The following is a 27,067-nucleotide window of genomic DNA, read 5'->3' as shown; positions in this document are numbered from 1 at the left end:
TTCACCTAGGGTGAAAGAAAAGAATTAGTACATTACGATACAAGTGCGAAAAATAGGAAATTCGAAACGAGTGGCGATAAATTAAAACACGATCGAAGGGATTAAATCGACACGAGTTGCGAATTACCTATTCGCACATATATCGTACAACGTTTTACAGTACATATGGCACTTTAAATGTTCGACATATAGTAACGTAATATGCTCATTTTCGCACTGGTGCGGTAAAGTAGCACCAAATGTACTGTAATAGTACATTACGATACAAGTGCGAAAAATGGGAAATTCGATACGAGTGGCGATAAATCGACACGAGTTGCGAATTACCTATTCGCACATGTAACGTACAACGTTTTACAGTACATATGGCCCTAACTATTCCATTACCAGCTCTGACTCGCTGCTGGCGTTAGATTTTTTATGTGTTTATATGTATTTTGTATTTGTTTTTATTACTTTTATATTCATATCACACATGTCACATTGATTTTTATCCATCGCATGCAAAAACGTTATCCTTGGCCTCGGCCGAAGGCTAAATACAGGAAGTAAGTCTTATTTCCAAAACCCCAAGCATTTCAGTCAGTTTTATATTAGCAGTAAATAACCGGTAACGGCGTTCTTCAAGGCCCGGCCTTCAAAGAAAATTGCCAGTACCGCGAGTTGCACGTTTTTGCATAAACCCGCTGCAAGCCGGTAAACTCTGGCTTAATGAAACACCGGCTCAAAATTACCATGAAAATATGACCAAGGAAACGTCCGTGACAAACCGCCTATGTAGGCATGATATGGCACATTAAACTCGTAATAGAATTTTACAATTTAAATTTAATTTTAGGTACACGTACACAAACATTTATGTACAGTCAGATGCAGAGAGATTTAGTACCTCATAAGACTTAATAAAGTTAAAAGTGGATTGTACTCATGACCCACCATAAAAACTAGTTTACTCTTTTGTAATAACTGAAATTTTGTATTAATCTATCGATCACTATAACTGTTTGATAATTGCCAGAATACATTCACTAAATTGGCTTTTCTACCTTGAAATTCCTGTTAATTTGTTTGATTAGTCTAGACACAACAAAGCGATGCCCTGTTACCAAGCTAAAAGAACCTACAAATGTTATCGTCTCGAAGTAAATACGTCGTTTTAGAATACGTGCGGGATACGCGGTAGCTAACGCTCGTAAGCTGGCTTAATCCGTCAGACCGCATTTAGCCACTTATCAACTGAATGCTTCTCGCTCGCTCCCACGTCAAATAAGCTAGATGGAAACAGATATTTAACAAATAGCGAGTCTTTTGTGGTAGGTTTCATTGCGGGTTTCAAGACAATTTAAAATACTTACATTGTAGATCTTCGGATTGCGTCGACAACTGACCAAATAGCAAGTGTTGTGTCGTAGGTAGGTTTCATTGCGGGTTTCGTAGGTTAGCAGTTTCAAGACAATTTCATTGCACTATTTAAAATACTTACATTGTAGATCTTCAGATTGCGTCGACAACTGACCAAATAGCGTGTGTTGTGTGGTAGGTAGGTTTCATTGCGGGTTTTGTAGGTTATCAGTTTCAAGACAATTTAAAATACTTACATTGTAGATCTTCGGATTGCGTCGACAACTGACCAAATAGCGAGTGTTGTATGGTAGGTAGGTTTCGTTGTTTAGCAGTTTCAAGACAATTTCATTGCACAATTTAAAATACTTACCTTGTACATCTTCGGATTGCGTCGACAACTGACCAAATAGCAAGTGTTGTGTCGTAGGTAGGTTTCGTTGTGGGTTTCGTAGGGTAGCAGTTTTGAGACAATTTCATTGCACAATTTAAAATACACTATACACATGTACTTGACCTATGATAATATAATGAGGCGCGTCACACTGGGACATCAATTTATGCGAATATTCTTATTATGCGTATAGGGCGTGTAAATCCGCGACTTGAAGGAATTTAATTATGGAATAAAATGTCTGACTCACGTAAAAATTACTGCGTAACTTTATGTTTTCCTCTAAATGCCTGTTTTATGATTGGTCGTAAAGAGGGTGCCTCCAGAGATCAATTTCATTCTTTAATTAACGTTCCGCCAAAGAAAGCTCTAAAAATTGGTAATCTAAACTAGTCTGAATTCTTTTATTCCATAAATTGTTTTATTTTGTTATGTTTATGTCACATGCACTGTGTAACACGTGTAAAATAGTAGGTACTACACGGTGTCAATTATTGAAGAGACAGTTTGTGAAAAGACATTTTAATTTAAACCGTTCAGCATTCTAAACAAAAGCCAAATTGACAAAAGATACATTTAAATTATGGTCAGGTTTCAAAATGCTATTAAAGAAAGCTGAGGCGAATATGAAAGCTATTTGTATTTTTGAGTTCAATTTTAAAAGGAAGCCAACAGAGGAACTAGTGCTTTGTTTAAATAAACACGTGGCGCAGCCAAATATTTAACCAGGCGGCACCGCAATTTATGCATGTTCGTGCTCTAAAAGCTGAAGTCCGTATTTCATTCCACACGTCTGAAAGAGTGGAGATTGGTTGCAGCTGTATTGAAACCCACGAATTGAAAATGTCGACATTCCAACAGCTTCACTTACGTTTCTAGTAAGCTAAGATATTAAGTCGCATGTATTATGTTATGGCGCTTTTCAAAAGCTGAAAGAGCATTTTTGCTTGGTTTATCAATTCAAACAAGTTCAATCTCATTTGAACACGAGGCTGAAAGTTGAAGCCAATTTGTCGTAAAAATGCACCGATAAGATCTCAGAGCAATTTTCCTTTATTAAGCCCTCAGATCTGCTACGATCCAATAAGCTAAGTTGGGCCTTCGCGTGGAAATAGCCAACGTGACACGATTGGCGGTGTATTAATACTCGTACGGTGAGCCTTGACCCGCCCTTCGCCTGTCCCTGCACTCGACAAATGCATCGCACACCCCGGTTGCAACATCATTAATTTAACTGTAGCTTTCCGTGACTTTTAATGAAAATAACATTTTTGTTTTAGATACTGTTGGTTTGTTTTTAGCTACACGTATATAGGTTTAGTTTTAAAGATATTTATTCTCATAAAATACATACAAGTCACTTACACGAGAACAGAGTTATATAGTAAAAGTAATCTTAATTACGGTAGCATACAAAATCGCTCAGAGGTACAAGCTCATGCTACTCGTTTCTTAAGGTGGGTAGTGTTTTAAAATGTATTGCGATAATTTAATTTTAATTTTTATAAATTCGTTTTAATTGTGTTTAAATAGTAACTAATAACAAGATACTCTTGGGACTATTAATTAAGAATGAATCAATATTAGATTTTTTGTATATGTTTTATTTAAAACCATTATTCAGGCAACAAGGTCCATATTACCTTATAGATTAAGTTAAGGTACATAATTATATATATATTATTAAAACTAAACACTACTTAGGTGACAAAACAGCGTGGCTCTGTTGAATCGGCTGCTCTTGCGTCGGGTTCGGTAGTTTGCCACGGAGCTTCCGACCCACGACACCCTCCGGCCATATAATCATCAAAGTTAAAAAGCAATACAAATGTAACAACTGTAGAAAACTCAGACCATAGAAGGTACCTCTTATTTCTATGATACAAAATAAATAATTCAAATACAAGTACCCACCTAATTTAAAAAATGTAACTGTATTTATAATTATTGCGTTCACTACATAGTTTACCTTTGTTACGATCTACTGTACAATAAAGAGCATTTTCTAAATAAGTAGCCTAATATTTTAACTATTAAAAAACTACTATATTCCATTTCAGAACCCTTAAGGGATATTATAATATGTTTATGGAATCGTACGTGGGTTGGAGCGTATAATGCTTTAACGGCCCAATTTGAACTTTCAGATACGTCCAAGATTAGGCCTAAATATGATATTGATCGGTTATGCCAGTGTCAAAAATGACGTTTCTTCAAACAAAAACGTCACTTTTGACACTGACATATCCGATCCCTATCGTCTCTAGACCTAATTTGACATATGTTTAAGTTAATCGGGCCGTAAGTCTATTTTTGCTCTGCAGACAAAGGATCTTACCTTTTCTCATGAAACTTTCTGCTCAAGTAATTCAAGTACCTATCTAAAATCGGTAGTTTTATATCTTCTCTTATGTTTTATCGTTACTGCTCTTTCTCTAAAGTTAAGTCGTTACAAAAAGTCATAACGTCAATTGACGGCAGTCACGTGGGCACTATAAGCAGAAGAAATAGAAAGCTCTTATCTTGCAAAGTGAACTACCTACATACTTCTTTTTACCCGACTACATACGAAGAGGGTTATTTTGTATCAGTAGTCATTGTATGTATATATGAATAGGTGTGAAAAACGAAAAGGAAAAAAGTTAATTAGGTTAAACATTATACAGTTTGGATTTGGATTCTCCTTGTAAGTAAAAATATATAACTGTATCAGGAAAATCCGCTCTTTCTTAATATAGGTAGGTACAGAATATTAATTAAATCTTGAGCTATTCATATTAAATATGTCCTATGTTTGTGTAATATCATGTACCTATATATGTATGAAGTAGGCCTCCAACGTAACATCCGACCTGCTCGTAAGCAGATTTCGTTGAATGATTTATCAAACGATTCGATATTCTGACGCAGTTCCATTTTTTAACAATATTGAAAGAGGCGAAGAATTCTCAAGAAAAAAAAAAATGGAATCTGGTAAAACGTTTTCAAACCGTTTTACTTGTGTGTTTCATAAAATTATGACCGAAAACATTGCAGTCGTGTTATTGAAATAAAAATGTTCAGCATGAAATAAAGAAATACATAAATATTATAGGACATTATTACACAAACAACAAGCAAGCAAGCAATAAACAGCGTTAAATAATATAATAATAAATAATAGCGTTTAAAGAAGCAATAACAGTGGCAATCTTTATCGCTGACAAAATATTTTTCCCATAAATATATATATATAATATATGGTATATGTTCGAAAAGTAATTATAATTATGTTTTAATTACAATAGAACTATATATTCCAAATGCTTCGTGTTATTCAAAACACTTTTCTCGCGGAAATTATTATTGTATTTATTATTGACCTATTCTTATGAAATATTCAACTGCCTGACAATTGTATTCATAACTTGAATACGTTTACTTCGAAAAGCAAAACGTGCCCCATTTCTAAGGAGCTTCAAAGCTTTATGAAGCAGTCTTATTCTCATGGAAAAGGTTCAGTAGGGCTTTAAAAAGGGTTTAAACTTGTATATTTCTTACAATGTAAAAAGAAATGGACTTCAATTTTCCACGCAGCAGAGTTTTTATGATTCAGTAAAAGTAAGTATCCGCGAGCAGCGAGACTTGAGAAACTAATGCAACTTATAGAAATCTTTTGACCTGTTATTCTACATAAATATTTAATAAAATCGCGGGTGTTTATATTGACTGGTTTATGTATTCTAAATAATTTTCTGTCGTATCACAAGGTTATGTGTATCGTGCGATTACAAACTACTTGAGTAGGTACATTTTAGGCATAGGTATTAGACTGTCCTTGTTCTTATTGTTTTAATAATTCTAATTCTTTTAATTAATTTCATATTGTAAATGATATACCTATATATTATTAGTATACTAAATGAACGTTAGAATTTATCAGCGGATTGGTATTTGTTGTAATTAATGTTAAACGTCTGTTCTTAAAATAAGTCGCATACTTATACTACAAATATCTTGTAACTGTAACCGACTCGAGTTTTCTTTGTAATCGTAGAACACGAATTTAAAACGCGCTCCGTATCCCGCAATTTAAAATAGCTTCAAAGTGACATCATACACTCGTAAAGTAAACGTACGAAACGAAAATGAGCCATCAGGAAAGCCCGCTATTGCAACTTTTGTTTCTCATTCTTTGACTCCGCGGAGACAATGCGGAATGTTGGAATTACATGATACTATGCAGTCGCAATATTAACCGCTGGCACGTAGCTGCAACATTAAATAAGTTCAGCAGTACAATATTTGGACTCTTCATAACGTAGAATTCGTACAACAAAGGTGTAAACGTGTGAACTGGACTTATTTCACCGCGGTCGTAAACCGGGCGTTCGTGTCGCGCACTCCGCAATCTGGCCGTGATTTCCTACCTTCGTGTTCTTCAACTTTACAACCGAACTTTAATTTTATCCAGCGCAATACTCCCATGCCCGCTTCAACTTCGAAATGTAATTTTCGCTTAGAAAATAGATAATTGTGTCTATTTGGATGAAGTTATGAGTTGGGAATAATTCAACGAATTTATGGGAAGAATTTTATGGGGATATTATAAGATTTGTAAGGTAAGGACTTGATGTAAGCTAAAATATGATCCCGTTAAAAATTCGCTAGCAACTGATAAGTTTGAAGTCGGTGCCAAGCCTGTGTATTTTGCGCTTTGGATACGTTTCATTTCAAGTTTCAAGGTCAGGATCTGAAGCCATCATGATTTGAGGAGTTGGACCGCATTATCATCGGAACTAGACCTTAACACAAATGTCTTTCCTTCAGAACTTACTTGCTTAACAAATATAACGAAGAGGACAAATTTATTTCGTGAAAAGTGAAATATGCATTGTTAAAAAAGCCCGTTATAGTCATCATGAGCAGTTTCACTTCATCAAATGGCACTGTTTTGGATGAAAATGCTTGGTTTGTTGATGGAAATCTCAGATCATAAAAGGTATGGAAATACTAAAACCGCTATATGTATGTCTAAAATATTTGAAGTTCAGAAATGATGGAGATCTGAGGTAACAGACATACAATAAAACGGGCGAAAAATAATTGTTATATGTTTTTTTTGCTTAACCTATATTATACGCTTTGATGAGAAATTTTATCTTTTTAAAAGATTACAAAGAGGAATAGAATAATAGTACTCTCTCAGGGTTTTAACTTCAGGTCCATTATCTAAATTTAAGTCTATTTTCGGCATGCTACCTTGGAAAATATTAAATAACATGTATTAACAATGATGTTCTTTTACAGGTGCGGGAGAGGCTAAGCTGACATAATGGAAAATATGTGGTATGTTCATAAATTACATTAACAGACAATTATTAAAACAATGAAAATGATTAACTCATAGTCAATGTAGGTAATATGAAATAATGATGAAGGTTTAGTTGCAATCTAAGTATAGGTACAAGGATACAACAGACCGCTTAGCATGACTTACATTGTCGCGCGCGACTATTCTTGATGTCGCGCTTGACGTATGGAGTCGCGTGCGACAACGCAACTCATCCTAAGCAATCAGGAAACTGTTTCATCAAAATACAACTTCAAATGGACGGACACAATTGAAATATGATACATTACTTATAGTCACGTTGGAAATTTTACAGTAAGATTCTAAGTAGGTACCTACTTACAATTTTATTCACTGATAAAAACTCCAGAATTACTCCAAAAAAAAACATTTACCTTTATTTTACTGAAATAATAATAGTTCATACATTGTTTAAGTGTAAGAAGCAGGGACCGTGCTTTTCATGCCGTTGACGCAAAACTTACGTAATTTATAAATAAATAAATAAATATTATAGGACATTATTACACAAATTGACTAAGTCCCACAGTAAGCTCAATAAGGTTTGTGTTGAGGGTACGTAGACAACGATATATATAATATATAAATATTTATAAATACTTAAATACATAGAAAACACCCATGACTCAGGAACAAATATCCATGCTCATCACACGAATAAATGCCCTTACCAGGATTTGAACCCGGGACCATCAGCTTCGTGGGCAGGCACCCACTAGGCCAAACCGGTCGTCAGTTTAAGGAGTTTTTTTACAACACTATTAATTTAGATAACTTACTTATTGACGGGTAAAAAAATAAATACTTGTTACGTCAATAAAAATTTGTTACACTGTTAATTAACAAAAATATGTATTATTTAACAAAATAATAATCTATTATTTATTTGAGTGACAATAAGATGAAAGTCAGTTAGACGTTTCTGTACTGACAAAGACACTGGTATTCTATTTAATTCCGTTTTAGTGATGCCAGGAATAACCTCTTAAGGCCCAGCCATACATATGTAAAATCCAAAATTTGTTACTGAAATTTGAACCTATAGTGCAGGGAATACAGTTGATTTTTGTTTGAAAATTTAACGAAACAAAAGAAATGCAACTCTGATCCAATTGAATATGATTTAAATTTCATCGAACTGAATAAGTCCTAGCAGGATCTTGGGCCTTACGAGGGTAATCAAAGATGGAAAAAGATTTAGCACAATTATGAATAAGGAATGAAAATTCACGATAAAAAAGCCTTGCAACCCCCAACAATTCAACAAAGTTATAATTATGCAGTATTTAATTACCTACCTTTAATGAAAAACAAAAGTTTCCTTAAATGTCACTACATTAACCGAAGCTAACGGAGTTAAATAAAAACACGGTGTATAAACTTGACGTGTATTGTCACTATTGTCAGACATACACGTAGTTTTGTAATATGTATGCCCGTTGCAGCTACAATAGGACAATGTTAGCATTTTCTCGTTGCTATAAGTATATTATTAAACATGTCCATTTGTTCATGTATGTCTTGATGAAATTGTCTCTTGCACTATTTCCAGTTGAACCTTAAACCAAACCATTTCAATTATAACTACACATTACATTCGCTCCTTATTTTATCGTCTTATTTGTTTCTGTTTCTAATTTGATAGGTACATTACTTAAATGATATGGAGACAAGGGTATAAGCCCCGCCCGAAGCATGAACTTAATAGCTTTTTCGTAAAACTTTTTCCTTTTTGAATAAGTTAGACTCAACCTTGTTAACAATGGGTAATAGAAATGTGTTTCGGATTAACCTACTCCCGCCTACTTTGCTAAATGGTAAACGTCAAGGTAGTATGCTGTAGCCTTAATGAAGAAAGTGCGTGACACTTAAACCTAACGACACGCATCAACCTGCAAGTTCTGAGAATTTCTTGGGGGCTTTAAGTGTAAATAGAAGGTATACCTATCAACTTTTTACGTAATAACTAAACTGACCTACGTAAGTATTAAAGCATCGTATAGAGTGCCCCATTTTTAGGGTTCCGTAACTAGGAACCCTTATAGTTTCGCCATGTTCGTCTGTCCGTCCGTTCGCGGCTTTGCTTTGCTGTTAGTGCTGCAAGTAGAAAGCTGCGATTTGGCATGGATACATAAAACATGCATGGCGACAGTACGGTAAAATAAAAAGTACAAAAAATGTTTTGTAGGGTATCTCCCATTCTAAATCATTTTTTTTCACTTTAACCCTATGGTATCGTTATTTCAGCAACCAAAACGGGACTCTATATTTGAAAGATGCCGGGAGATATCATTATATACCAGTTACTAGACTACATAATCGTGAAGCAAAAATATCGAAACCGCTTGGTGTATTGTAAGACCTTGCCAGGTGCCGATATAAAATCTGACCATAATCTACTTATAAGTAAACATTTTATAGAAAAGAACAATAATACTAGAAAGAATACGAGAAAAAATATTGATCTCACTAGACTTAAGGACCCGGACATAAGAGTGCAATATAGCAATGCATTGGGAGACAAATTAAAATTAATTAAGGAAGAGGATATAGAATATAATAATAATAACAATTTACCAAAGGACATAGAATATAAATGGAATAAGGTTATAATAAAGACGAGTGCGATATCAAAGAAAAGATAGTGTCAAGAAAAGATTGGTTAACGAAATATATTATAGACATGATGATTGTAAGAAGACATTATAAGGGTAAAACTGACAATGATAGTGTAATACAAATAAAATAACTACCAAATGCAGGGAGAGAAAAGAAGATGAAGAAAGAAAATGTGATGTAATTGAACACTACATGTATAAAGAACACATGGATAAAGCATGCACAAATATAAAAGAGATGAATAGGAACTACAAAACAAAGAGTACTGTGATATTAGATGAGGCAGGAAAAATGCTTCTAAACGATAATGATATTGTAAGTAGATGCAAAAGATATATAGAAAACGTATATGAATGTCAAGGCTAAGGCAGAAGATATATAACCTGAAATAACAGTTGATAAAGACAGAATAGGTCCCGATATACTTAGGGAAGAATTTGACAAGGCGTTAATCGGAATACAAAATGGAAAAGCCGCAGGCGATGATGGCCTATACATTGAATTCATTAAGGACGCAGAATGTGATCCCATTCATGAAGAGATTTTTTTCTATAACACAAGATATATACAAAACAGGAGTTATACCAAAGGATTTCCAAGTGAGTAAAACTATCACGAGGCCAAAAAAACCGAACACATTAAAATGCGAGGAACACAAGACACTTAACTTAATAATCTCACAAGCATCGAAGAGACCAGTTATGGAGGAAAACCTAAGACCAGACTAATATGGATTCTGACAGAAAAAAGGTACGAGAGAGGCCATATTGGCGCTGAGAATGATTGTAGACAGGAGTATAGACCTGAGCCAAAACACAGATACAGCCTTTCTTGACTTGGAGAAGGCCTTTGATAGGGTCAATTGAAAGAGCATGATGACAATATTATGAGGGGCGGGCGTAGACTTCAGAGACCGAAGAATAAATTTTAATTTGTATAAAGAACAGGAAACAATTATCAGTGTGCGAAAGGAAAGTTGCAGAGCAAGGATAAAACAAGGAGTGCGGCAGGGTTTTCCACTCTCACCCTTATCTTATAATATATCTTTAATATATTTATAGAGAGTGCCATTAGAAAAAATTAGAAAAACTGAAGAAGGAGTCAAAGTTAATGTCGAAAGAATAGTATTTATTAGATTTGCGGACTACATAGCAGCGCTGGCTCCAAGTTCAACAGAATCAAAAAGAATAATGGAACAGACGGATCTAATATTTACACAATTTGGACTCAAAATTAAAACTAATAAAACTAAAACACTAATTGCTTCAAAATTCGCCCGGTTAAGGAACAAATTAACATCAGAGGGAACAAGTAAACAAATTTAGATATTTAGGCAGTTCAGTGACACAGGACTCCAGATGTACATATAAAATAATATCAAGGATAGCAATGGCAAAAACAGTTTTCAACGCCAAAAAATATTTGCTAAAGGCTAAGATCTCTAGAATACAAAAAAGCCGTATTAAGATTTACATCTCGATTATCGCTTTGTATGGGTATGAGACGTGGACAATGAGACAGAAATATAGGAAACGATTAGAGGCTTTTGAGATGTGGTTGTGGAGAAGAATGGAGAGAATAAGTTGGACTGAGAAACGAACGAGGGAGTGCTGCGAATTGTTGGAGAGAGGAACCTACTACGGACCATAGAGAATAGACGAGGCAAAATGATAGGTCACTTAAGACTTGACTTAAGACACGACACTTTCTTTTAAACTATTTTGGGAGGCAAGATCGAAGGTAGAATAGGAAGAGGAAAACCACAAGCAAGTTACACGCAGCAACTAAAAGGAAAAGCAAATGTCATGTCTTACAGGTTCTAAAGAACTTGGCCGAGGACCGCGAAAACTGGCATCTACTCCACCGACAAGAGCCATGATCTTAAATGAAGAGAGAAAGAAAATTTTTGAAAATCGCTCCGAAAGAAAACAAAAATATGTGTAGGTACCCCTCGCCCTCTAACTTTTGAACCATGGGTCCAAAAAATATGTTTTTTTTTTTAAAAAAAAAGCTTATCAATTACTCGTACTTTCAATAAAAACTATAGCGAACACGATCGGTTCAGCCGATTTGAATTATTGCAAAAAATCTTCTCTTCTTTGTAAAAAGACGTACAAAGCGCTGCGAAGGTACTCCCTTATGCTTATAATGTACATGATGCTATACCGTCTATCTTATTCGGACAGAATGGTGACTACGAAACCCTACACTGAGCATGGCTCGACATTCTCTTGGCTGATTTTTTTTAATTTTCTTGCCGTCGTTGACAGAGTTAATTGACCGTCCATAAACTTTTACTTTTTTAAGTAAGGTGTACTATACTAATATTCAATTAAGCTGTGGTGTTAGTATGAAATACCGCCAAACGGAGTGAATAGGGACGGCTGGGGTGAAAAGGGATAAAACATAAAATGTTATTTACCTGATAATTTTTTCTTAATGACTACGTACATCAATTGTATCATTCGATTAAAAATAATAGTCTGTTTTATATAAGACAATTTGCGTAGGTAGTTATTAAGAAATTATCAGGTTAATCACATTTTAAGATTTGTCCCTATTCACCCCGGTAGATGGTACATAATTTTCATAAACAAACATGATAGATCGTCATCCGGCGATTAGGAGATAAACCTATATAACAATGTTCTTCCTTTTTGGGATATGCGTTCATTGATACTTTTTGGTGGATATCATTTTACCATTTGACATTATTTACATACAAAAATACCAAGTTTGTACAGTTTACTAGACCGAAGCAACAGTCCTTGACCTTCCCTGTTCTTGATTTAAAGAAAACATCGATAACATATTTAGGTATGGCAATTTGATTTTTTCATTGCAGATTTTGGTCACAATAACAAAACGATGGCGGCATATTTTCACATATCAACGTGTAACAGATAGAAGCAACGACTGTGATGCAAGTAGATGTAATGGCGTAGATCATACGCAATGTCCACATAGGAGGAGCAGATCGATGGGACCGCATGGAGACGCGCGTGCAGATGAGTCCAGCGCTGCCGATCAAACGCACGGAAGCAACCTATAGGAGTTGCTCGCAGTCTCTGCCGCTCGATATTCTGTAAGTTTTGTAGTCTCTGAGGCCGATTCTAGTACGCTCAAAATTTCATTTGTTCTTGCTATGGAGTATGGAGTATCGCGCACACCAATAAGTTCGGACGAGCTATGACATAACATGACTCGCAGTGCATTTCGAGCGCACTAAGCTGTAAGAACTACACCCGACTGCATGTCAACTGCAACGTCGGCGTGCAGTTCCCATACAACTTGCAATCGGGTTGCAGACCTTCTGTACCGGCCCTAAATGGCTGCTTCGGTATATATAGTGTTACGATTACTCACGCCTATTAAAGCCGATACAGATGGACTGCAACCCGACTGCAATTTGTATGGGAGCTGCACGCTGACTGTAAGTTGTTGTCGGGTTGCAGTCCGATTGTACCGACGCTCAGAGCTTATTCACAGACTTCAATATTTCATAAGGAGGAGGTTCTCAATTCGGTTGTATGTTTTTTTTAATGTTTGTTATCTCAGAACTCCGTCATTTTTCGAGCGGTTTGGATAGATATTTTTTTTGTTTGAAATTATATACTTACAAATTGTTGCCATTTATGTCAAAATCCAGTTCTGGTGATGGGATCCATGAGAAATATAGGGAGAGATATTTATAGTGATTTTTGTACTTTCACCAACAACCAAGAATTGCCATATAAAAAAGTTACATTTGATCAAGTCGAACTACTGATGAAGACCAGAACGGAATTCCTTAACGACGCGTATTTTACGTTTGGCGATTTATCTTCTTCATTAAATGATTTTCATTCATTCATTTTTCATTCATTCATTAAGAGGAAAGTATACGTGATCGTCCATACAAAAAGAGAAAACGTTTGTCCACTGCTAAATATTTTCCATTCTCCATGTTTTTTAGTATGTTATTGACACAATGAAAAACTAGATTATAGGTTTTCTTTTTTTTTTTCAAAATTTTCAAAAAAATTAAAAAAAAGCGAAGAATATATTATGCTGAAGCAATTGACATCAAAAAAGTGATAGATATAGTTAGTCGAAACCGTTTCCTCCGTACGTTAAACCGTTATTTTGTTAGATTCGAAAAACTATTCTTCAATCTTAAGTTACGTTTTTAAGCAATATTTTAGTCATGGTCAAAATAACGTTTACTTAACACTTGCATAAGCTAGGCTATCAAATGGGCTGCCACCTTGGTGTTACTCTAATATTATATGCAAAATAGAACTGTTGAGCTTCACGTATTTTAATTCTTGGGGCTAGTTATTAGTTAATCTTGTTTTGAAATGCATTCTGGTCGTAAATAATTTTAATGGCATTCCATACTAGGCATTTTGTGAAGTAAGTTTTTTTCTATTATAGGTTACTTTACGTTAGAAATTTCATAGGGTACGTAATTACTTAATATATAAAAATAAAAAAACAAAAATAAAAATTGTTTATTTCGGTCCAACATAATCCATAGATGAGTTAGTAGAATGCATGTGAGTTAGAGTACACACAGAAAAACAATGCAAAAAAATAAAAAAACTAGAATCTAACACACAATAACCACAACGCAAATAGGCACAATGGTTGTCGATTTGCGGAAAATGCCCAGAAGCACTAACTAACTAACAATAACCACAATAAACATTAAACCACTTACAAAATACCCCGATTTTAGGCCTACTTGTCCCTCCCCATCGTGACATCAATCCAATATTTAATTAGCGGGCTGTCAAGACGCTCGGCCAAACTCCTCAGCATGCTGTTGCCACTGCCGCGCACTCGTTTCAGCAGTGAGCATCTAACAGTTCGGGCCTAGCCATAGTGCTGTGACCACCGACTATAGAGCTACACTCGCGGAAGCCTCAGTCTATTTACAATAGTCTGTCAAACCACGAAAATTAAAATTTGTATGGGATGTGCGCCTACATATTTAAGTTTTGCCCCTTTCTCTACTGATAAAATTTGCCTGAAAGACTAAAATTGATATGTTTTTGTAGATGGTTGCCGCGGTCGTCGTTCCGGCCGGCAGAGGGCGAGCTGGCGGACTGCGTACTCGTGGTGGGGGTGTCGCGGCCCAAGCTCGCGGCTGCGCTACTCTCCGTGACGCTGCTGTCTCTCTTCCTCACCTTCCACGTGCTGTACGACAGCGCGCTTTACAGCATACAGGTGAGAACAATTTGGCAACAGGATCTTTTTTTTTTGTGGTAAACGATCGGCGCCACATCCATATTCCTAAAAAAGGACGCTGGCACGCGCTTAATTATATTGCTATGCCGTTCGCACAGTCTCATTGCCCGCCGGCATCATGGGCCGGACAGCAATATACTTAATTACGCGCGTGCGATAGAGATAGGAACAGTTGGGTCAATGGACGAAATTCCTCGCGTTAGGTGTAGTGTTGGTTAAGACTCAAGTCCTTTGAGTCCTCTGCTTTAAAACTTGATTCAGTTTTTCAGACTCTAGTCATTAAGTCGAAACTTGAGTCCTTATCGAGATAGTCTTTTATAAAGACTTAAACCCTTTAACCTATTAGCGCCCACACCCATTTTTGGGCACCCATCATTTGTCTAATGCTGTTAGGTAGAGATAGAGTAGAAAATCGAATCAAACGCCATAACCCAGGTGTACCCAAGTGGGTAAAATGGGCGTTAATGGGTTCCAAAAGGCATGGTCTCCACATTAAATTCATGGTATATGCATAAATTATTACAAAATGTCAATTTTCCTTTGTGTTATTCGTAGATAAAACCTATACATTTTTTGACGAAGTTTTTATTCGAAGAATCGAGTCTTTTTAAGTTGCACTTAAAAAACTCAATAAAGGACTCGACTCGGAAGTTTTTTAAGCGCAGAGGCGCGTAATAACTATTGAAGTTCTTCAAGTTTAGACTTAAAAGATTCGAGTTCTTACCAACACTAGTTTTGTGTCCTTTCTTTTCCTAATTGAAGAAAATGCAAGGGATCGAGTGCCCTGCTGTCGCGCATCTTTGGCTGGAAGCAAAAATACTAAACTGATTCCGCACCGACTACAACCGAATCAATCCGATAGCAGCACTGATGTCACAATCTGCAATCGGCTACTGTGATCTTGGACTAATAGATAAGTACCTATTCACGGTCAGGGTGGCGTTAGGCCTTTGCAAGGCCCCTGTATACAGTGCTAAGTAAAAGAATTGTCTTGTAGACAATTCAAAGGAAGAGCTTCAAGAGTATTGAGCTCGGCCATGAACTAATGCCCATATGTAGATATAAAGAAACGCCGAAAGCAAAGCTCCTAACTAGGGCATATTAAGACCTAGAGCATTCAATCTCGATGTCTTCCCGTACGTGGCCGAAGGCCGAGCTGCAGGAAACCAGAGAGCTTGTAATCGATAGGGCCAGGGGTCCGGAATGTATGAAATGCAGAACTTGGAAACCAAAAATTAGAAAACTCAACTGCTATAATTAATTTCATCGAAATTTTAGAAAACAAAGTATGTAATGTGTGTCGGACTACAATCAGGTAATTAGGTAGGTATAATATATTTTTTACATACTTATAAATTTCTTCTTAAAAAAATGATGTGATACTGATAATATTCTACTTAGCTTTGAAGTCATGTCCTGGAGAAGCCATTATTTCAAAAGAATTGGCCATGAATCTGCCGAAACCCGGCACCTTTGTCCATCGGCATCCACACATGAACATACTGTTTTATTTATTGTTATATCCATACCGAGGGTGACGATCCATATTGTTAATGTCATAGGGGAAGTTAGTAGCTGAGTCATAACCAAGGGTCGGCCAAAATGAACGAATTTCCCGGAAAACGCCAATATATAAAATTATAATATTAACCCGAACGTTGTCCTTGTGCCATAGGTTTTAATACCAACAGCCGGGTGCTATTTGTTTGTTTATCCTAAACACAGCAACAGCAATCCAACAAATCAGTCGAGACAGGGGCACCGACTAAATTAACTAAACAAGGGTTGAACGATGAAACGACCTTAATATATTACCCAGTTAATTGTAGGTACTCGGCCTTTTTTGAGCAACTTTATGGTTTTTACAAAAATATTTGGTTTTTTATTAAACAAACTTATCTTTTGGATTCATAAATTGCATTTTTAATGGAAAAACTCGCCCGAAGTAGCTATTACACAATACATTTTATTCAAACACACAATGGTAGGTGTTAGTTGGCTTATTTTAAAATCCGTACTTAATATAAACATTTTCAGTGCCTAGTAAATAAACTATTAGTAATTCAGCCAAATGGTTTATCAAATAGTCAACACAGGCCACAGACTCTTCTGCCTAACTGAAATTACCCCTCAAATAGACTTTGTTTTGAGCCTGACTCGTTTTAGGGATAGATATACTGATTTCTTTTAAAAGTTTACAGAGGTACACTGAAGTTATAATATGACTGCATACTTTATTAATTGTAGGGTAGGGTTGTGTTATATAGTATATATAATATAGCGTATAGTGTATATATATATATATATATATATATATATATATATATAGTATAATGCAAGATTTCATAGGTCCATCCGCCATCCTGACGTCAGAAAGGCGCATGGACCTTTTTTGTTAAATATCTCGTTTTAGGGAGAAGTACACTGGATTCTATTAAAGGTACACTGAGGTACACCGAAGGTACAATATGTTTATAAATAAATATTTCGTTCAAATTTGCTGAGGTCCACCCGCCATCCTGACGCTCACTATATTTACAATAGTTTAAAAAATGGGTTTCAAACAACACTTTTTCTTCACGTTTAAATTTAGTGTTATACTTAATTCGGCTGGCGATCGGTTGCTAATTATTTGCAAGCCTACTCGGCTTCCGGCTCGGGCGATGCGTGCTCCAGCGGGGCGTGGCGACCAAGCCCTCAGGCAGACTCGAAATGTTACACTGCAGTGCTTTATCGAGCAAATCTCATCGAGATTTTATTGTAATAAAACTGGCAACTGTTCTGTAATGTCTGCTTGTAATATACCTACATATAGTGTAGAGCTATATTGTTAGATGTAGACGAGGATCACAAGAAGAGTATCGTATGTATAATTATTAGACCGCAGTTTGACTTCTTATCCCTGTAGTAGTTCTCCCTAGCAATGTACAAATTGCAGAACATTCCCAAATCGCGGAAATATTCTCGAGAATGTTCGCAGAACATTGCTGCAATCTGAAACTTATTGTATAAAAAAGAGAATGTTCTTAGAATAAAGTTTGAATTGTCATAATATTAAATAACATGTTATAATGTATATGTTATTGTCTTTTACAGTTAGTTATTTTGTTAATAAGTGATAAGTTACCAATAAGTTGCTTAAATTCTCGTTATATTTCAGAGAACATTACCACTTTTGGTCTTGGCAGCCCTGTTTTATTTACTAAGTACCGACAAATTTCCTAATGCGTGTCTTTCGTTGTGTCAAGTTGTTGTTGCAACCTCTAAATGATGTTTAATTGCTCTAAAATAAAAATAAAAAAAGTTACAAAAAACAAAATACAAAAGTTACAGTGCAGAGTATAGATCCAGAGACCTCCCTCTCTCTGCTACAAAGCTTAGTCAATCAAAAATAGGAAATTAAAGTACAAAAAAAATATATATATTTCATCATTCGGGGATGGAACCCGGGACATCGTCATTGCAAATCGCGTGTAATCCAACTGAGCCACGATTGGGTACATGAGGCAGGGTGAAATTAGCCTACTTATTCTCGAATGAAACCTAAATATCTAAATATCCAAATGGTGTATATTATGAAATCATTAAGTATTCCGATAAATTCTCGTTCTCGAGAACATTTTCGCAACTATGGAAACTTCTCGTCGGTGCATTGCTAGTTCTCCCAAGCTTTAAAAATGTTGCCGGGCCTGATGTTGCCGGGCTGAAAAGTGGTATCGTTCGTGCGAATGATACCACCACCAAAAAGGTTTTTTTTTTCGTTATAATGTATTCACGCATATTTATGATTAAAATAAGTTGAAATTGTTAACAAATACCGTGACATATAAAGTGGTTTGACGGTGCTTTTTTAGACGGCCGAGGTTTAGCGAGGTTCATGAGTTTGTGGAGCTGTTTATGCCAGATGGCTAGGTCGAATAAGTTGCCAATTCTAATGTCAGGAGTTGTCAAATATTGTAAAATATAGTTACACCTGTAGTTGAAGCTTGGGAGACCTACTACAAGGATCGGAAGTCAAACTGCGGTCTAACTATTATGCATACGACACTCTTCTAGAGAGCCTGGTCTAATTACAGCCACGCGGCAAACACTCATTGTGTGTGCTCGAATATGCTAGTATTTTTTTTATCCCAATTAAAAGCGGCTTATAGTACTAACTTGTAATAGAATCTTTCAAAGAAATTCACGAAAAGCCAACAGCTGAGTGGACAACGGGGCGATCAAGGACTAGCAAATGTTGCTAGTCGGTTTCCAGCTATTACCACAATCGAAAAATAATGCGCAAGAACTTTTATCAGATGTAGACTCAGCGTCGATAATATATTTCATCATTGCCTAATATTTGGTTGAAAATACATATTGAGGAATACCACGATAATCTCCTTAACTAGATAAATGTTCAATTAAGAAAGTACCTTACGAAACGTTATAATCTTGCAACCAAATGAACATTTAATTTGGTCTCAACTACCTATTATTTTTCTGTTGACATCTTCTTCAATTATTCAGCAGAGCGATACCGATAAAGTAGGTACCTACCGACGTGATCTTAGGGCAACGAACGACACAATGTTTTATTAACTTATGGAGGATTTAAGCGTTTAATCTGAGTCACCAAGACCTCTCAACCATACCGCTGTGTCCTCAGAAATTGCCCGCAACATTTTTATAAGTATTCATACTATTGGTAACAAAACTGGTAAAACCGAACACATTTTGTTTCATGTTAATAGCAATCACGCCCTCTTAATGATAAAGCGATAAGCGTAGCCTATAAAGTTTCAACTTTTCATGCGTGACGCTGATTCATTTTTTTAAAACCCCATTTTGTGGTTATTTTTGGAAAACCTCGACAAGCAGGGAAAAAATAAAAATCTAGTTATTTTTAAATCTAAAATTTTGTCCCCATATAAAACGTGAATATTTTCAGTTAGTACCAAGCAGTGTGCACTTCCTAAGCACCAGAGGCCTTCTCCTATCGCACTGGTCGTAATCGTAATTAATGTTCGTAAGCGCTGCTCCCGCAGATAACGCCACGCCGCCCTTCTTTTATGATGGCTGTTGTTCCAGCCAAAGGGTTGCCGCCATACTTCCGTTAGGACATTTTTATGGTAGATACCTACCCTACACAAGCTCTGTTTCCATCGTTAACCGAGCGCAAGTCCGCGGTAGACAAACCAGTATAATTGTGGCCTGTGTCTGTTTTTTTCTGGGTTTCTTCCGGGTGCCTCCTTATTATAGCTATAGCGGCGACGTCTGAGGTTAATAATTGTTTAAGTTTACTTTTTAAGTCAAGTTTGGTATCATTTTCAACTAAATCAAAGATGTAGACGTAGATTTCATCTTAATCGATTGAGCGGTTATTAAGTCTTCATACAAACCTACACCTCCCTTTTCACTTTTAAGGGATTTTTTTGGGATAAAAATTCCCTGGGACTCTCTATACCAAATTTTAACTCAATTGGTACAGCGATTTAAGCGTGAAGAAGAATTCAAATTTTTTTTTTTTTTTCATATTTAATATATTGTTACCTCGGAATGGTGTCAATATGATACCATAAATGAATTCAGCATCCTCAATTTATACGAAAACGATATCAAACTTGGCCTAGTAGCTAAAATGATATAAATATCAAGATAAAGTTGTGAGCCAAACCTTAAAAATGTACATCAAATATCTTGGTGACTCCACTTCGCCAAAGGAAATCAGCCAAAGGAATGTCGACTATAATAATTGGGATTAGGTATATTAATAAGGTCATAATGTAATAGGCGATTTTTGTCTAAAATAATAAGTGCAACACCCGACTTAATTAAGTAAAGTAATAAATCTAATATAAGTAGCAACAAGATTTGTTAACATAGGTAACAGTTTTCTGTTAGATACTTGACGAAGTTAAAATTAACTGCTACTATAACTTTGTTGAGAATCACTAATTATGTAAGCATCCCTACTACGTTGTAACTAGAAAAGGGGTTGGGTTGCATTTCATCGTGATACTCGCAGCGCAGGAATTAAGGTTTTTAGCTTGCATCACTTGCATTACATATCTTTCTACAACTTTTTTTAACTTTACCAGTACCGAAATTATAAATTACATTTCACAAAAATCGTATCAATAGCTAAAAATAAGCATAGATGTTTCGCCAGACTAAATCATTGTCTAAGGTAAAGTAACCATATGGAAAAAAAATCATAGATCTAATCTGCTTTAATGATAACTTTTTGTTTTGCTGACATTTTCTCGCAAAAGTATTAAACAACGTCGTTTCATAATTTGTTTTTACTCATCTGAAGTATTTTTATTTATCACAACCACTCGTGAAACATCTCCCGGGACTCGTGAAAAATGACATATCTTCCGCTTTTGTATCAAAAATGTACCCGCAGGTAATTTTAGCTTAATCCAGTCAATGAAGCTTGGCTATCAACAACAAAATGCAGATCGCAGTTAAATCACTCCAATTACCATTCACAATTCAAATTTAGCCACTGTAAATACGCGATTCGTATAGATTATCAAATATGTGGAACACTGGAAATCATTAACACGTCCAATCACCGAATCATACAGTAGTTCATTAATTCGAACATATCCCTCTAATTCCGGTGGGTTTGTGTTGCATAATCTGCTATAGTTATTAGCAATTAGTTCGTGATAATTGATAGGTATTCTCCTGCGATGTGTAGGTATTACTAATAAGACGTGCAACTGTAATCTTGACGTTCTTGATTAACGTACCTGTACAGTAGCACACAATACACGCCCTACTTGTGTCTGTTCATTTTAAATCAGGTAAGAGTCATAGATTTATAATTAGCCTAGATGCCTAGTCTGTACATCCCTAGTGAAGCCATTTCGAGTACGGCATTATGTCGCACTCGTGTCATCGTATCCGAACGGTCCTCGCAGTACTCAAGGTCGAATTGGAATCTCCCGATTATAAATTAAAAAATACAAGAAAGATGGTTATTTGTGCGGTGAATGGGTGTCACAACACATCAGTGAATAAAAACAAACAGCCTGATATAACATTTCACGCGTAAGTATCGTGGTTAATGTGATATTTTTACGTAACTTTAAATACAAAAGTCCAAATTTTCGTCAGCCGCCATTACTTATAAATGTTGCCAGGTGATATGAATCTTTTTTTCTCTAAATGAGGCATTACGATTAAGAGTCCTTATTCCTACAGACGAGCGTATTTTGTAAAATGCTTCCTTTTTCATTAAAGATTACGACGTAACTATTAGTATTTATTCAAAAACTGGTAACGTACTTAAATAATCGTTTCCTAAACTAGCGGCTCCAACAGTTCAAATTTTCATTTTCTCTTTTAAACCTCTTTTTTAATGAGGTTTTTTGGGAGTCTTTTCCAAATTTTGCAGTGAGATGTGGCGTTTCGGTTCTCAATTTTGCTATAAACAAGAATCATTTGGTACATGAATGACTACAATTTGATTCAACATATCTCGTACGAGGGGCTGGAATGATTAACAATCGAAGATTCATTTGAAAAAACTGATAAAATACCTTCCGAGTTTTCTTCATTTTTTTGGCGAAAACAGGGTTTTATTATATTTTATTTCCGCAAATTGTACGCATATTTTGCTTTAAAAATAATATTATAGCAAACTGTAACTTTATGTTAACCTATAAAAAAAAAATCGTAACTATGGGACCTACATTGCCGTAAATTTATATTTTTTTAAAACACGTATAAATCACGCAGCAGCGACGCCCCGCTCTCAGTCCGCGCGGAGCGCGCTTAGAGGACGGACCTGTGCTCGATTGTCAGGCATTCGTTGCGATCGTAATCAGCTACGGAGTTCCGAGAAGTGCTACATACTGCGATTAGAAAATCTTAAGAGCCCTTAATCCTTGGAGCGTTCTCCGATTTCACGAAATAACGCTCGATAGATGGCGTTGGCGCTCGGTACGCGAGCGCCGGCAACGCGACGCGCGTTTCAATGCAGACTAGAATAATCTTGATAGTTTTCAATATAATTTCAAGCAACATTAATTTTAGTGTCATATGATATCATATGGGCACTCTTTATTTTATTGTATATGCACAGTAGTTTTTTTTTTATGTACACTACTACTAAGTGTACAGACTACAGAGTGTACTATAACCCTTGCTCTTTATTCTGTCTCTTTCACACCAATGGAAAATGAAGAAGTTATTAAATGACTGCAGGTATAAATAAAGTATATTAGTGCGATAGAGAGACAGATAGTGTTTCGTTGTCGTATCGTAAACGATTGGCATGTTGGCCACACACTTGCTTAGTGCCTAGCCAAAATACCAATCGTTTGCGTATATTAGTGCGATAGAGAGAGAGTAGTGTTTCGTTGTCGTATCGTAAACGATTGGCATGTTGGCTACGCACCCATGATACCTAGCCAAGAAGCCAATCGATTGCGCATATTAGTGCGATAGAGAGACAGATAGTGTTTCCTTGTCGTATCGTAAACGTTTGGCATGTTGGCTACGTACCCATGCTGCCCAGCCAAGATGCCAATCATTTGTGCATATTAGTACGAGAGAGAGACAGATAGTGTTTCGTTGTCGTATCGATTGGCAAGGTGGCTACGCACCCATGCTGCGTAGTCAAGATGCCAATCGATTGCGCACATTAGTGCTATAGAGTTTCAGTGTTATTTGAAATCACGTTAGGGTTTGTATTATTATTTTTGACCTGAATGAAGTCCATCCAGGTTCTTATGATGGAGTCAGGAGTTGGTCACCAGAACTCCTAATCTACTCATTATAATTCCATCGTGCTTGGGCTCAAAAGATTTGCCCTGACGAACACCATCGATCTAGATGAGGTCCAGGGTCTCATGACGGAGTCAGGAGTTGGTCACCAGAAATCCCCAGAACTCCTAATCTACTCATCATAACTCCATCGAGTTTGGGCTCAATAGATTTACCCTGATGAGCACCATCAATCTAGATGAAGTCCAGGGTCTCATGATGGAGTCAGGAGTAGGTCACTAGAACTCCTAATCTACTCATTATAATTCCATCGTATTCGAGCTCAATAGATTTGCCCTGACGAGTACCATCGATCTAAATGAAGTCCAGGGTCTCATGATGGAGTCAGGAGTTGGTCACCAGAACTCCTAATCTACTCATTATAATTCCATCGTGTTTGGGCTCAAAAGATTTGCCCTGACGAGTACCATCGATCTAGATGAAGTCCAGGGTCTCATGATGGAGTCAGGAGTTGGTCACCATAATTCCTAATCTACTCATCATAACTCCATCGTGTTTGGGCTCAATAGATTTACCCTCACGAGCACCATCAATCTAGATGATGTTCAGGGTCTCATGATGGAGTCAGGAGTTGGTCACTAGAACTCCTAATCTACTCATTATAATTCCATCGTGTTTGGGCTCAAAAGATTTGGCCTGACGAGTACCATCGATCTAGATGAAGTCCAGGGTCTCATGATGGAGTCAGGAGTTGGTCACCATAATTCCTAATCTACTCATCATAACTCCATCGTGTTTGGGCTCAATAGATTTGCCCTCACGAGCACCATCAATCTAGATGATGTTCAGGGTCTCATGATGGAGTCAGGAGTTGGTCACTAGAACTCCTAATCTACTCATTATAATTCCATCGTGTTTGGGCTCAAAAGATTTGGCCTGACGAGTACCATCGATCTAGATGAAGTCCAGGGTCTCATGATGGAGTCAGGAGTTGGTCACCATAATTCCTAATCTACTCATCATAACTCCATCGTGTTTGGGCTCAATAGATTTACTCCGACAAGCACCATCAAATTACCATTATGATGAATAGATTAGGAGTTCTGGTGACCAACTACTGAGTCCATCATGAGACCCTCGACTTAATCTAGATCGATGGTACTCGTCAGGGCAAATCTTTTGAGCCCAAACACGATGGAGTTATGATGAATAGACTAGGAGTTCTGGTGATCAACTCCTGAGTCCATCATGAGACCCTGGACCTGATCTAGATTGATGGTGCTCGTCAGGGCAACTCTATTGAGCCCATACACGATGGAGTTATGATGAGTAGATTAGGAGTTCTGGTGACCAACTCCTGACTCCATCATGAGACCCTGGACCTCATCTAGATCGATGGTGCTCGTCAGGGCAAATCTTTTGAGCCCAAACACGTTGGAATTATAATGAGTAGATTAGGAGTTCTAGTGACCAACTCCTGACTCCATCATGAGACCCTGGACTTTATCTAGATTGATGATGCTCGTCAGGGCAAATCTATTGAGCCCAAACACGATGAGGTTATGATGAGTAGTTTAGGAGTTCTGGTGACCAACTCCTGACTCCATCATGAGACCCTGGGCCTCATCTAGATCGATGGTGTTCATCAGGGCAAATCTATTGAGCCCAAACACGATGGAGTTATGATGAGTAGATTAGGAGTTCTGGTAACCAGCTCCTGACTCCATCATGAGACCCTGGATCTCATCTAGATCGATGGTGCTCATCAGGGCAAATCTTTTGAACCCAAACACGATGGAGTTATGATGAGTAGATTAGGAGTTCTGGTGACCAGCTCCCGACTCCATCATGAGACCCTGGACCTCATCTAGATTGAAGGTGCTCGTCAGGGCAACTCTATTGAGCCCAAACACGATGGAGTTATGATGAGTAGAGTAGGAGTTCTGGTGACCAACTCCTGACTCCATCATGAGACCCTGGACCTCATCTAGATCGATGGTGCTCATCAGGGCAAATCTTTTGAGCCCAAACACGTTGGAATTATAATGAGTAGATTAGGAGTTCTAGTGACCAACTCCTGACTCCATCATGAGACCCTGGACTTCATCTAGATCGATGGTACTCGTCAGGGCAAATCTTTTGAGCCCAAACACGATGGAATTATAATGAGTAGATTAGGAGTTCTGGTGACCAACTCCTGACTCCATCATGAGACCCTGGGCCTCATCTAGATCGATGGTGTTCATCAGGGCAAATCTATTGAGCCCAAACACGATGGAGTTATGATGAGTAGATTAGGAGTTCTGGTGACCAGCTCCTGACTCCATCATGAGACCCTGGACTTCATCTAGATTGATGGTGCTCATCAGGGTAAATCTATTGAGCCCAAACTCGATGGAGTTATGATGAGTAGATTAGGAGTTCTGGGGATTTCTGGTGACCAACTCCTGACTCCGTCATGATACCCTGGACCTCATCTAGATCGATGGTGCTCGTCAGGGCAACTCTATTGAGCCCAAACACGATGGAGTTATGATGAGTAGATTAAGAGTTCTGGTGACCAGCTCCTGACTCCATCATGAGACCCTGGACCTCATCTAGATTGAAGGTGCTCGTCAGGGCAACTCTATTGAACCCAAACACGATGGAGTTATGATGAGTAGATTAGGAGTTCTGGTGACCAGCTCCTGACTCCATCATGAGACCCTGGACCTCATCTAGATTGAAGGTGCTCATCAGGGCAACTCTGTTGAGCCCAAACACGATGGAATTATAATGAGTAGATTAGGAGTTCTAGTGACCAACTCCTGACTCCATCATGAGACCCTGGACCTCATCTAGATCGATGGTGTTCGTCAGGGCAAATCTTTTGAGCCCAAACACGATGGGATTATAATTAGTAGATTAAGAGTTCTGGTGACCAACTCCTGACTCCATCATGAGAACTTGGACTTCATCCGGGTCAAAAATAATAATGCAAACCCTAACGTAATTTCAAGTGAAAATGCGTTTCTCAGAAAATCGCAGCCAAATAACACTAGACCTTACTCATAGTGTTGTGTTCCTGCCGGTGAGTAAGGTTGCCAGAGCTCAACGAGGGGCGGGAGGGGGTTAGGGTCGGCAACGCGCATGTAACTCCTCGAGAGTTGCAGGCGTACATATGCGGGCCGTATGCTTGTTTGCCACCGACTTATTATTAAAAAAAAAGTAACACTGAAAATCCATCAATAAGGGAGTCTGTTAGGCATACTGTAAAAAATGAACTTTTATTAAGATTTTCTAATCGCAGTATATAGCACTTCTCGGAACTCCGTAGCTGATTACGATCGCAACGAATGCCTGACAATCGAGCACAGGTCCGTCCTCTAAGCGCGCTCCGCGCGGACTGAGACCGGGGCGTCGCT

The 27,067-nt window shown here is 37.2% G+C and overlaps 1 protein-coding gene across 1 annotated transcript in view; it reads left to right on the top strand.

Annotated features, from left to right (window-relative positions):
- LOC133521438 (heparan sulfate glucosamine 3-O-sulfotransferase 5) overlaps positions 1–27,067 on the top strand; it is a 73,376-nt gene that overhangs the window by 17,511 nt on the left and 28,798 nt on the right. The window contains exons 2-4 of the mRNA XM_061856398.1: positions 7,025–7,063; positions 12,553–12,792; positions 14,750–14,918. Of these exons, the coding sequence (XP_061712382.1) occupies positions 12,698–12,792; positions 14,750–14,918 (264 nt within the window). The 5' untranslated portion in view covers positions 7,025–7,063; positions 12,553–12,697. The remainder of the gene's footprint in view (positions 1–7,024; positions 7,064–12,552; positions 12,793–14,749; positions 14,919–27,067) is intronic.

Source organism: Cydia pomonella, chromosome 9 (assembly GCF_033807575.1).
Source record: "Cydia pomonella isolate Wapato2018A chromosome 9, ilCydPomo1, whole genome shotgun sequence".
Lineage (NCBI taxonomy): Eukaryota > Metazoa > Arthropoda > Insecta > Lepidoptera > Tortricidae > Cydia > Cydia pomonella.
This window is presented reverse-complemented; position numbering and strand designations above follow the sequence as displayed.